The sequence below is a fragment of the Pseudorasbora parva genome, chromosome 20 (genome assembly GCF_024679245.1).
Source record: "Pseudorasbora parva isolate DD20220531a chromosome 20, ASM2467924v1, whole genome shotgun sequence".
Classification (NCBI taxonomy): Eukaryota; Metazoa; Chordata; class Actinopteri; order Cypriniformes; family Gobionidae; genus Pseudorasbora; species Pseudorasbora parva.
This window is the reverse complement of record NC_090191.1, coordinates 2406023-2418719: the sequence shown is the minus strand read 5'-3', so window position 1 is coordinate 2418719 and position 12697 is coordinate 2406023. Positions and strand designations below refer to the sequence as shown.

Here is a 12697-nt window from a genome sequence, read left to right as displayed (position 1 = left end):
CAAAACAAAAAACAAAACACATTTGAGTTACCACCATGCAAATTCAAACATTTAGTTCTTTTAATTTGAATGAATGCGTGGATAACACGCCTATCCTTCCATTGCGGTGCTGGGAATTACACAAACTTACCAACATACGTTGCATACTTTTTGGAATGACTTACCAGGGGGAAAAAACAATTTAGACTCATAACAGCAGTTAATGGAAACACCGTCATTTTGCAATAGTTTTTTTTTTTTTTTCGACATTTAGCAGCCTAAATATCGCAAAGGTTTTGTGCAAATCTGTAATGGAAACGCAGCTACTGAGAGAGCAGTCAAAACTAATTCAAGTGGATTCAGGCCAATAATGTCCAATAATTTGCATGTCCTGCCACTCTTTTTTTAACAGCTGAAGAATCCAGCCATATGTTGTACATAATGTCTGGGGAAAGTTTCTGGCTACAGGACTACAGAGAGTTCTCTTTTCCCCTCATGTAGTGAAAGTTACGGATTTTCCCCATTTCTCTGTCTTTATCCCCATCAAATATTACTATCGATATAGCCTCTGATATCTCTGATACATTCTTCACTGCAGTGCACAAATCCTGCTCTACGAACCACACATGAAGAAACTCATACGCTCATGTTTGTGCTACAGTTGCTGCAGTGCATATGGTGCAAAACACCGTCACACACCCATATCAAAAATGTGAAGTCACGGACAAATTTTGCACATCCGCGAATTAACATGTGAATCCATGCAATGAGAGTTCACTTGTAGAATATTTGGTCACACATTTTCTTACACAATCACAAGTTTTTTTTAATTATTTATAAATAATAATGTTAATGATTTGGCAAAATTGTGATACACAGTCTAATGAGCTAATTTGAAATGGAAAATGGACATTTGATCAAATAACTGAGTTCAGCTTTGAGAATGAAACCAACCTGTTTGTTCCTCAGTTTCTTCATGTTTGACTCTCAATGTTTCTTCAGTCTTCACGTCTTCACTCTCCTCTTTAATAAACGCCATCTTTGTTTGGTCCTTAGTTTCTTCATGTTTGACTCTCAATGTTTCTTCAATCTTCACGTCTTCACTCTCCTCTTTAATAAACGCCATCTTTGTTTGGTCCTCAGTTTCTTCATGTTTCACTCTCAATGTTTCTTCAATCTTCACGTCTTCACTCTCCTCTTTAATAAACGCCATCTTTGAGATAAGAATAATCACAGAAATAAAAAACACATCCAAACTAAATCAGTAGTTCAGTCACTGGTAAGAGAGTCAGTCAGAGTGAGAGTTAATGGCCTTAAATGACCTGATTCCACAACAACAAACTCTCTAAAAACTACAAATTAATAAAAGATAACGATTTATATAGTAGGTTCATATTTAGACATGTTATGATAAATGTATTCATCTGTAGATTACATTTAATAGATTACACTTCAGTGAGAACATTAGCAGTTGCTTTACAGAAGTTTTCATTACTTGTGTTTGCTGTTCTTGTTACATTTACACATTTAACTTTATTACATTTAATTTGGCTAACTTTAGGCATATAAGACCATATTTAACAACAGAGGCAGCAAAACTATTTATGCACTCTATGATTTTTGCTCATGCTTTACTATCTGGTCACAAGCAAACACAACAACTTTAAAATCAATCGACTCTCTTTACAAACAGACACTACAAATATTTCTAATAATTACCATCATTACAATACAGTTCAAATACATAACCTATTGAGTTTTGATAGTACTAAACATTTTGTTAATGCTCGCTTGATTTTTTTAATCCCTTTGATCCCCCTTTATGCCAGTTTATAATGTAGAAAGAAAATAATGTCGAACAACGAGAGCAATTACTAGAGGAGACTGTGTTGAACAGTTTAGATGGACAACATTTGGGCGATCAGTCTTTTCAGTTAAAGCCATTCATTACTGGAATACTCTACTAACTCAATTAACGGATAGTACAAATTACTCAACATTTAAATAGACACTAAAGGAATGGCTAAAAGCCACCCAAACTCGTAATCACATGTAATTATATATTTTTAATGTTTCTGCTATTATTATTATCTCTAGGAGTGCTACTGTGTCAGTGATTTGGCACTATATTACTTTGATACCAATTATTTGATAAATGTTTTATTATTTGTGGATGATGGTGAATTTAATGCATATATTGTATTTACATGTGATAATTTACTCTCCATGTTTATGATAAACTAATTCATTATATATAGAGAGAAATGAGACGCATCTTTTCTGTTACACGTGTGAAGGAAGAATAAGTTCATTAATGTTAGAAAACGCATTGTATTGTTAGGTTCAATAATCAAACATTCATTTAACTGTTCTTGTTGAAACTATAACATTGCCAGAACAATTTTTATTGATTTAAACACTTCAAAAGCTTACAACACAAACCTTTCTTCAGCAGAATCACAACAGATGCAGGAGCGCGGCGCAGCCTTATGACGTCACAACTCCACTACAAAATAAATGTCCCGATCACTTCTTCTTCTTTGATGTTTAACAGCGGTTGGCATCCAACTTCAATGGTGCATTACCGCCACTTACCGTACTGGAGTGTGGACCAAAGCGTAGGCAGAGATGAACTACACCCAAAAATATATATATATAAACCTTATTCCAAGCTGTAAACTATATCCTATCTGCTAAACCTGTGGCCTTTAAAAAACTAAACAAATTTTTACTTATGTCTTTTGATGTTTTACCCAAAATCATTAAGTGATTTTGCTTGAACCCCCACTTTCCTTTTATCTTCTTTCATCTTTACTCTTTCCCTCTCATATTTCTGACATTCAAATAGTACATGCTCAATAGATTCAATATTATTACAAAATTCACACCTTCCTGATATATGCTTACCAATAATGCATAGATATTTATTTAACCCAAATGTCCAACCCTCAGTCTAGTAAGGATTATTTCTTCCCTTCGATTCCTTCCATTGACCTTTCGCTGTATACCGTATAGATGTCTCCCATTCACCTCTGCATCCCAGCATCTCTGCCACTTTTCCATAATTTTCATCCAAATATGGACCTTAGCTTCTGCTTTACTTAATAAAATTGTTATTTCAACAGCTTCAATTTTACTGGCTTGCTTTGCCAAACCATCTACCATTTCATTTCCTTTAACCCCAACATGTGCTGGAACCCATGTGAATTTTACTCTTATACCCAACTGACAAATGCGTGTGTAACCTTCTAGTACCTCATATATTATATCCTGCCTTGATTGTGATGTAAATGATTCCAAACTCTTTAATACTACACTAGAATCTGAGCAAATTACAACTTCATCTGGTCTAACTTCTTCTACCCACTTCAATGCCAACAAAACACCCACCAACTCTGTTGTAAACACAGATAAATGATCAGACAGTCTTTTACATAACATACTCCCATCAAACGTCCACCTTAACTTTTGAAACTTTGTCCATGTTTAGGATGGGAATCCAAGTCTTTAACAGTGTAAAAAGATCAGTATGCATGAAACAGCATTTCAGCCCCCCTTTAAAATAAATGATACTGATTTTGCAAAAACAAAAGTAAAATAATTTTTCAAGGTCATCTCCCGGTGCCCTCCTCTTATAGCAATTTGCATGACCATCAAACTTAATTTTAAAATCACTTACCCATTCATTTTTCTGTTAGACTGACATTTCCCAGGTTGTCAGATTGTATATGAAATACACCATTCACATAAACAATCACTTACTTTCCATTTAAACCTTTTTTTGTCATTTAAAACCTGGCAACTCAAAAGCGGCTGCAGACCGCACAGCCACGGAGTCTCGCATGCAAGTGGGCTAGCTGCCTACTTCTCAACTAGCTCTTGTCAAATTGTTATTGCATGTTATGATTAACACATCACATAAACTGTTATTGAGTGTTGTTGATACACAATAGGAAACTTGTGGCCACACAATCTGACAGCAGTTAGCATAAATCAAATCAATAAGACCTATATAACGGTAGGATCCTACTAGAGAGCAAAAAGCATTCGGACGCCTCGCTCTATCCCTTTGACTTAACACTGGAACAGCTGATGTGCATGATGTGGCGTTGCAGTCGAAAAGGTGAGGTGACCGAATGCTTTCCTCGATCTAGTGGGATCGCGCCGCATAGGTCATTATTGGGTTTATATCGGGTTTACGTTGGCTCACGTTCGGCGATCATCTTCCCGACATCTTGCCGATTAGCTACCGATCTCCATAAGACATCTCACCGTGCCAGTTTATGTCGGGCAGGCACACACGCCCCGACCTCGACAAGAGCTAATTTGTTGTCTGGGATAATTTTATAATATAGTGCCACAGACTCAAACAAGTATTTTGTGATTTCTCCAAAGCTTTTGATAGCATCCAGTCTTCTGTATTTCACTCATTAAGAATGGCATTGGAGGAAAAGTTTTTGAGGTATTGAAATCTATGTATTCTAAACTTAAATCATGTGTGAAAGGAACTGATGGTTTAACAGGATATTTTGGCTGAAGCACTGGTGTACGACAGGGCTGCATGAGTTCACTTTTGTTTATTATTTTCCTAAATGAATATATAACATGCTCAAGGAAAATGGTAAAAGTATTCAGATCGAGAGAATCACAGAAGTGCAGACCCTGCTGTACGCTGATGATATGGCTAATATATCAGGAGGGTTGCAGAAAGAAATTGAACAGCTGGAAATATTCTGTAACCTTTATGGCATGACGGTGAATCTGAGTAAAACAAAGTTATGGTTTTTAGAAGAGGAGGCTCTTTAAATACAAATGAAAGATGGTACTTTGCTGGTCAGCAGATTTAGGTTAACTGTTATAAATATCCAGGCATGTGGTCAACAACAACATTGTCCATGTCTAATCATCCTTATCCAAGAAACTGTTATAACATGCTGTATCAGTTAGATGAAGTATGTAGAAAATCATGGGCCTCATGTATTAGAGTTGTGTTGTTCTTTTATGGTATTTCTAGTGTCTGGGAGACTCAAAGTGTTGGTGATATAAGAACTCCTACATCTACTCTGAATCAGCGCTTGAGAGAAAAGGCACATGGTGCACATTATACAGGTGCTGCTCATATAATTAGAATATCATCAAAAAGTTGATTAATCCCATTTAAAAAGTGGGTCAAATATATACACTTGTGTGTGTGTGTGTGTGTGCTGTTCCATACACACACATTCTTAGATTAGACAATTTTAATGACAATAAAATAAGAGATTATCACACACCTAATGTGTTCTTAAAGAACCGCGACCTGTGTCAGCTCACTGGCTCCATGCTTAAACTTCGGAAAAACAAATGAATATCGCAGATCACCAGCTGCAGTAGATGCCTGTGGTCTGCAGTATTTCAGAACGAGGCTATGGAAACACTCGATTCCAGAGGTGGGGTACTCCGGACTAATTTTGTACTATTTTGTATTATGTCTTTAATAAGACGTTTAATAACACCATTTCTGTAAATTTCTCACATGCTGCTGTGCCTAAACAAAAGATGCAAAATCATTTATACTGCAGCAGATGGCAGTGTTGCAGGAAAGCTTTAGGGTGCGTTCACACTTGTAGTTTGGTCCGTTTGGTCCGGACCAAAAAACAAAAACAAAACATATAGTCTTGGTCCGCTTAACGATCACACTGGCATTTTTAACAGCGGACCTAAAGTTACCAAACTAAAGGCTCAGGGGACGATCACAACCTGATTGGTCGGTTTGTATGACGTAGGAGCTGCTTACCGAACATTCAGAACAACGCTGTGTGCTGATTACACGCATGTGTAATTTATGCGTGTACATATGGCATTATTTTTACCAGCTGAGAACTCCTGAAGAGCTCATAAAATGTTCAAAACATTCAAAACAGCTCCAGGAGTTCCTCTGCTGTGCAGAAAAGAGACGGCCGTTCTGTCGTCTGTACCGGATAATAATCGGAAACACGGGTCCTTTATGAGAAGAGCCAGGTGTGCATTTTGTGCGTTTTTCTAGCATTTTCGAAACATGCTCGTCGGACCAAATATTGATGAGGCACTTCCTCGTTGCTCTACGTTTGCCCCCACGTTAACGTTATTCATTTTGGATACACCGATCTTTCCGCGTCGTCAAGTCAGCCGACTATGCGTCACATCTTGTGACATTACGTCCGGTTTTTGGTCCGTTTACATGTCTTTGGTCCGTGTTGCGTTCATATATCAATCGAACCGCACCAGAGTTCGTTTGGAAGCGGACTGAGACCCATCTTTATTGCGCTCTCGGTCCGCTTGTTTGGTGCGCACCAGGGTACGGTGGCCTTTTAGACAGAAAATGTAATAGTAACACCTTTCTGAACTGCACAAATAAATTAAATACAGATTAATTATCATTAAAGCTACACTTTTTCTGTGATGAACTTTATTGACATGAACATGATTGAAACCTGTTCTGAATTTATATAGGCCTAACGTTATATTTTTAATGATAATAAAAAACAGATATAGGCTAATTCAGAGGATGAAAAATCAATATAAGCCTTTACCAGTGTTTTTTTTTTTTTTAAATAAATACTGGAATAAAAACAATAGGTTAAATTATAAATAGTTTTTGTAAAATAACTAAGACAAGACTGTGTGTAACTCTACGCCTGTGAAACTTTTCTCCCTCTAACAGCAAACTAACGTTAACGTTACTTCTACAAGCTACACACACAGGAAACAGCAATATAAACAACAGCTCCATGCTCTCTCCACGTCGTTCTTGTCAAATGATAACAAATAATAACTAACTTAACAAACACTTCACTGAGAACAACACTTAACGTTTAATTATATGTATAGGCCTATATATAAATATAATCGTTTCTTTTTTTTTTTGGACATTTTTTGGGCATCAAGGGGCAAAGAGGCAGGTGCTCAAGCACCCTCGAGTTGTGAGCTCGCGCCAGAGGCACCCTCAGTTCTTGTCAAAAGCCCTATTTCGCACGGGACTTATATTATCTGGGGACCTCTGGGAGTTGTAATAATTGCAGAGAATGTCTGTGATAATAGTCCCGTGTGAATCGGCATCTCTGTGATTTGGCCAGGATTAGGCGGATCGTATATAATTTTTGCAAGGTTTTTGTTTCCTGTGCTCATTTCTATCTTTATCTTTCACGAAGAATGAAGGATGCATTGATAATGCGCACCGTTTTGAATTCCCGCACAGATTATTTAATTTCACTTTAGAATGAGTACCAATTTGTAAGCAAATTGCTTGAATGGTGTGTTTAATATTAATCAATACTATTCTTAATGAAAAACATAACAGAACTGTACAATGATAAGCTCGCTTAAATGAACGCTTTTACATTTAACTTTGAAACTGAATCTTCCGCCATATATTGTCAGCTTCTCACTCGTGATAAATGAAATCTGACTCCTGCCGCTGGTCTGTGCTCAGTTCAGTTTTAATTGTAGCGTCTGTTCTCTAACTGAACAAAGGCCGGGGACATCTCGGCTGCGTGGCATGTCCGTTTTTATTTCGGCTCCCATGTTAACCCGGTTAGAGCTTGCACACTGCCTGCGTGACGCGCAGCTCACTGCGTGCATGCTAGAGATAGAAGAGACGCCTATTTTTCACGCTGCACGCAAGCGTGTTGGAAGCGTTTCCTGGCAAAATAGGATAGGACAAGATGTTTATATGTCATTTTGGCATGAATACATATTAATAAAGGACATTTTCATGTTTGAAAGTCGGTAGGTTAACATAAATGCAGATATAGGCCTAATTGTAATGATAAAAAACAAAATGATCGGTTTGAAATATTAAAGGGTTAGTTCACCCAAAAATGAAATTTCTTTCATTAATGACCTACCCCAATGTCGTTCCACACCCGTAAGACCTCTGTTAATCCTCGAAACACAGTTTAAGATATTTTAGATTTTGTCTGAGGGCTTTCGGTTTCGAATGTAAGTGTATGCCCACTTGCTGTCCACGTCCAGAAGGTAATGAAAACATCATCAAAGTAGTCCATATGTAACATCAGTTGGTTAGTTAGACTCTTTTGAAGCATCGACAATACATTTTGGTCCAAAAAATATATATAAAAAAACTTTATTGAGCATTGTCTTCTCTTCTGTGTTCCTCAAATAAAGAATCAAACGGTCATGATTCAAGATTCAGATCGCATGTCAAACGGGCAAACTGCTGAAATCATGTGACATTGGCGATATGAGTCACAAATGCTGATTCGCGACCGTTTGATTCTTTATTTGAGGTTTGAAAACAAAAGCGGAAGACAAAAAAATGCTGAATAAAGTCGTATTTTTGTTATTTTTGGACCAAAATGTATTGTCGACGCTTCAAAAGAGTCTTACTAACCCACTGATGTCACATATGGACTTCTTTGATGTTTTCATTCCCTTCTGGACGTGGACAGCAAGTGGGCATACACTTGCATTCAAAGGACAGAAAGGCCTCGGACTAAATCTAAAATATCTTAAACTGTGTCCGAGGATGAACAGAGGTCTTACAGGTGTGGAACGACATTGGGGTGAGTCATTAATGACATCAATTTCATTTTTGGGTGAACTAACCCTTTAAACCTGTCAATACAGAATGAAATATTTTGTAGCCTATTTTGCCATCAATACCATAGATATGTATGGTCAATAGGCTACTGCCGACGTTATCTTCAATCTTCAATGTTTAAAATGAAGTATAGGGCTTCCCTGTACATCATTAGCACAGCAGTGTCTCGTCAGACAAGCTTTTGGTGTGCAAAGGCATAGAAAACGCCACAGTTGACACGCAACAGAAATGCCACACTCACGCTTGCAGTGTGTCTCCAGCCTACAAATATCAAAAAGATATCGATACATATGACTGTTTATGATTTCATACAGCTATACCTATAACGAAAAAACATTTACAAGCCATGACATCATATCCGGGAGTTAAGTCAGTATGAATTTCTATATCACAGAGGTCAATCACAGGTGTAATCGCGGATAGACGCTAATCTGGTTAGCCGCATTAGTATGATCATGTGCAGTTGTTGTTGTTGTTATATGCTGCATCCCGCCGAATATTGGTGTTAATATTGTTATACAGTATAAAGTTTAACTACAGCTAAAATTTGAGTATTTATTTGTGATTCATTTATTGATCCTTTGTAAGGTATTCTGTATTGAATATGTACAGATATATTGTATTCATATAGGTTTCCTTTATTATTTGTTTACAGACCACAACATAACATGCCATATTAATACCGTGCGAAGAGGGCTTAAGACTACATTCAGGTCCGATTCAGAGCGATGATCAAACACAGATGGAGTATATGGAGTCCATCAACACCCCTAATTCTTCACAGTCCCAGAGCTCGTCCTGGGTCCACATTTCATTCAGTAACATTATGGGCTGTTTTGATTTATATGATGTTTAATGTTGATGATTTTGTTATTTTGCATCTGCTTACATATGATCGCTTGTTTTACTCCATCTTCCTCATGTGTGTTTTGATCAGAAGATGATGTACTCATTCAGAAGAAGGCTTCTCTCCAGTGTGAATTCTCATGTGGACATTAAGATGCCCTGTTTGAGTGAAACTCTTTCCACACTGTAGGCAGGTGTAAGGCTTCACTCCAGTGTGAACTCTCATGTGTTTCTCAAGGTTTCCTTTTCGATTGAAACTCTTTCCACACTGTTGGCAGATGAAAGGCTTCTCCCCAGTGTGAATTCTCATGTGGACTCCGAGAGTCCCTTTTTCAGTGAAACTCTTTCCACACTGTAGGCAGGTGTAAGGCTTCTCTCCAGTGTGAACTCTCATATGGACTTTAAGACTCACTTTATAAGTGAAACTCTTTCCACACTGTTGGCAGGTGTAAGGCTTCTCTCCAGTGTGAACTCTCATGTGTTTCTCAAGGTTTCCTTTTCGATTGAAACTCTTTCCACATTGTTGGCAGGTGTAAGGCTTCTCACCAGTGTGAATTCTCATGTGGACTCCGAGAGTCCCTTTTTCAGTGAAACTCTTTCCACACTGTTGGCAGGTGTAAGGCTTCTCTCCAGTGTGAACTCTCATGTGGACTTTAAGACTCACTTTATAAGTGAAACTCTTTCCACACTGTTGGCAGGTGTAAGGCTTATTTCCAGTGTGAATTTTCATGTGTTTCTCAAGGTTTCCTTTATGATTGAAACTCTTTCCACACTGTTGGCAGGTGTAAGGATTTTCTCCAGTATGCACTCTCATGTGTTGCTCAAGTCTTCCTTTTTGAGGGAAACTCTTTCCACATTGTTGGCAGGTGAAAGGCTTCTCTCCAGTGTGCACTCTCATGTGGGCTTTAAGATCCTCTTTTCGAGTTAAATTCTTTCCACACTGTTGGCAAGTAAAAGGCTTCTCCCCAGAGTGAATTCTCATGTGTTTATCAAAACTTACTTTATGATTGAAACTCTTTCCACACTGTTGGCAGGTGTATGGTTTCTCTCCAGTGTGAACTCTCATGTGGACTCTGAGACTCCCTTTATGAGTGAAACACTTTCCACACTGCTGGCAGGTAAAAGGCTTCTCTCCAGTGTGAATTCTCATGTGGACATTAAGAGTCACTTTATGTGTGAAACGCTTTCCACACTGTTGGCAAGTGTAAGGCTTCTCCCCAGTGTGAATTCTCAAGTGGACTTTAAGATGCCCTGTTTTAGTGAAACTCTTTCCACACTGCTGGCAGGTATAAGGCTTCTCTCCAGTGGGAATACTTGTGTGAGTTTCATGGTTTTCTTTTTTAATAAAGCTCTTTCCACACTCTTGGCGGGTGAACGTCTTCTCTCCAGTGTGAACTCTCATGTGGGCTTTAAGGTATCGCGTTTTAATTAAACTCTTTCCAGGCTTTTGAGGGATTTTTTCTGAGGAAATTTTTTCAGTCTGTGAGCAAATAAAAGATTTTTCTCCAGTTATGAAATCATGATGTTGCCCATTCATATCTTTCTCTTCCATTTCATTTAGTTCTTGACTCTTCACTTTCAGTGCAATCAGATCTAAAAGAGACAAAAAAAACAGTTTAATGGCACAAAACAACAGACATAAAGATATTAAAACATTTAAAGCGGTGGTAAAACACAATTTCACTTTTCTAACTTTAGCTAGTGTGTAATGTAGCTGTTTGAGCATAAACAACATCTTCAAAGTTACAACATTTAAAGTTTAAAGCAAAGGGAGATATTAGCTTTTAAAGAAATACATTTAATGGACTACAGCAAACGTCTGGTAGGGAACTACAGCCTTTTCCTCCAGACTTCCTGATATCAGCAGTTATTAAGTGTATGAAATGACCAGGAAAGGGATATGGAGGAGAGAATGGAGAAATGGTTGTTTGTCAATGTGCTATCAGTATTGCTGTGTGCACCCACCCCTCTGATAGTGGCAACGGCAGGGAGGAACGAGACAGGTAATGAATGAAATCAGTATGTTTGTGCATATGTGTGTACCAATGCTGCTTCCCCAGCGGTGGCATCTAATGTGACTTTATTACACTTATATTGACTAAAACACAAAGTATGCAACTAAAACTAACAAACTGTTTCAGATCCACCATGTCATTGCAACATTTCCTATCATCCTCCCTGGCCCTCACCTGCATGCAATTCATAATCACACCTGCACCTTGTTTACACCCAGCCCGCCACTACTTAAGCACACACCTCCCCTCAGTAAGGGGTCCAGTCTCGTTTGTGTGAAGTAACACTTACCGTACTCTCACCCTTGCACTGCATTCTCGGTCTCCGAGTGTGCTTCCGTAACAGAAAACAGGACCTATAACAGACCACAGTGCAATGGACATGGTTCTTATCCCAAAGAGACCAGCTAATCTGCTTCTCTCCATCTCCCAGGAACACCGCCCCATCGATGAATATATCAAGAAAATCCTCAAACTTGCAGACCAGGTGCCCTGGAATGATGCAACCCTCAAGACGGTTCTTTGAAGAGTGCAGACCTACAGGCTTGTCTTCAGGTCAAGAATTTAACCCGGTGAAGGAACACTGTCTTACAGACTTTTGTTCTGATCCGCCTCCCCGCAATGAGTATCCAGTTAGGGATCCAGCCCGCGACGAGTATAAAGTGAGGGATCCAGCCCGTGACGAGTGTCTAGTGAGGGATCCACCCCACAACTAGAGTCCAGAAAGGACTCCTTCTCCCGTACCAAGTCCAGAGAGGACTCTGTCTACCATTCCAAGTCCAGAGAGGACTCTGTCTTCTGTCCAGAGTCCAAAGAAGGAACTGTTTTACATCCAGAGTACGCAGTAAAGACACTAGCACCAGAATCCTGGACTCCCACCCAGCCTCCCTCACCCACTTTCAGCCCTTCTTCTGTCTGCCAGTCCACAGCTACATTTGGGCTGGTGGATCCATGAATGCTGCCTCTGGCCTTCACAACCAGGACTCCATCTCAGCCCGTCGAGCCATTGATGCTACCCTGGCTCTTACCTCCCTCAGCACCACCGTGGCCCGGCAGTCCAACAGCTACGCCGGGCTCCCTCGTCCCTCCGATTTCGTCTTGGTCATTCATCGACCCGCCAAGACCTTGGCCTCCACTGTCACCTGCTTCACCATCTGTTAGTCGACCCCCTGAAGTTATCGGCCCTGTCTCTTCCATGAGTCCTCTCTCCATCAGCTCCGCCCTGGTTCCTGTGTCGTCTGTCTACCCTTCACCTGAGCACCCTCTCTCCCGCCACAGG

The 12697-nt window shown here is 39.2% G+C and overlaps 1 protein-coding gene across 1 annotated transcript in view; it reads right to left on the bottom strand.

Annotated features, from left to right (window-relative positions):
- Nucleotides 1-12697, bottom strand: part of LOC137049965 (zinc finger protein 91-like) — a 284608-nt gene that overhangs the window by 234526 nt on the left and 37385 nt on the right. Inside the window, exons 10-11 of the mRNA XM_067428716.1 lie at nt 9519-10999; nt 934-1192 (exon numbers count right to left, since the gene is read on the bottom strand). Coding sequence (XP_067284817.1) covers nt 934-1192; nt 9519-10999 — 1740 coding nt within the window. The remainder of the gene's footprint in view (nt 1-933; nt 1193-9518; nt 11000-12697) is intronic.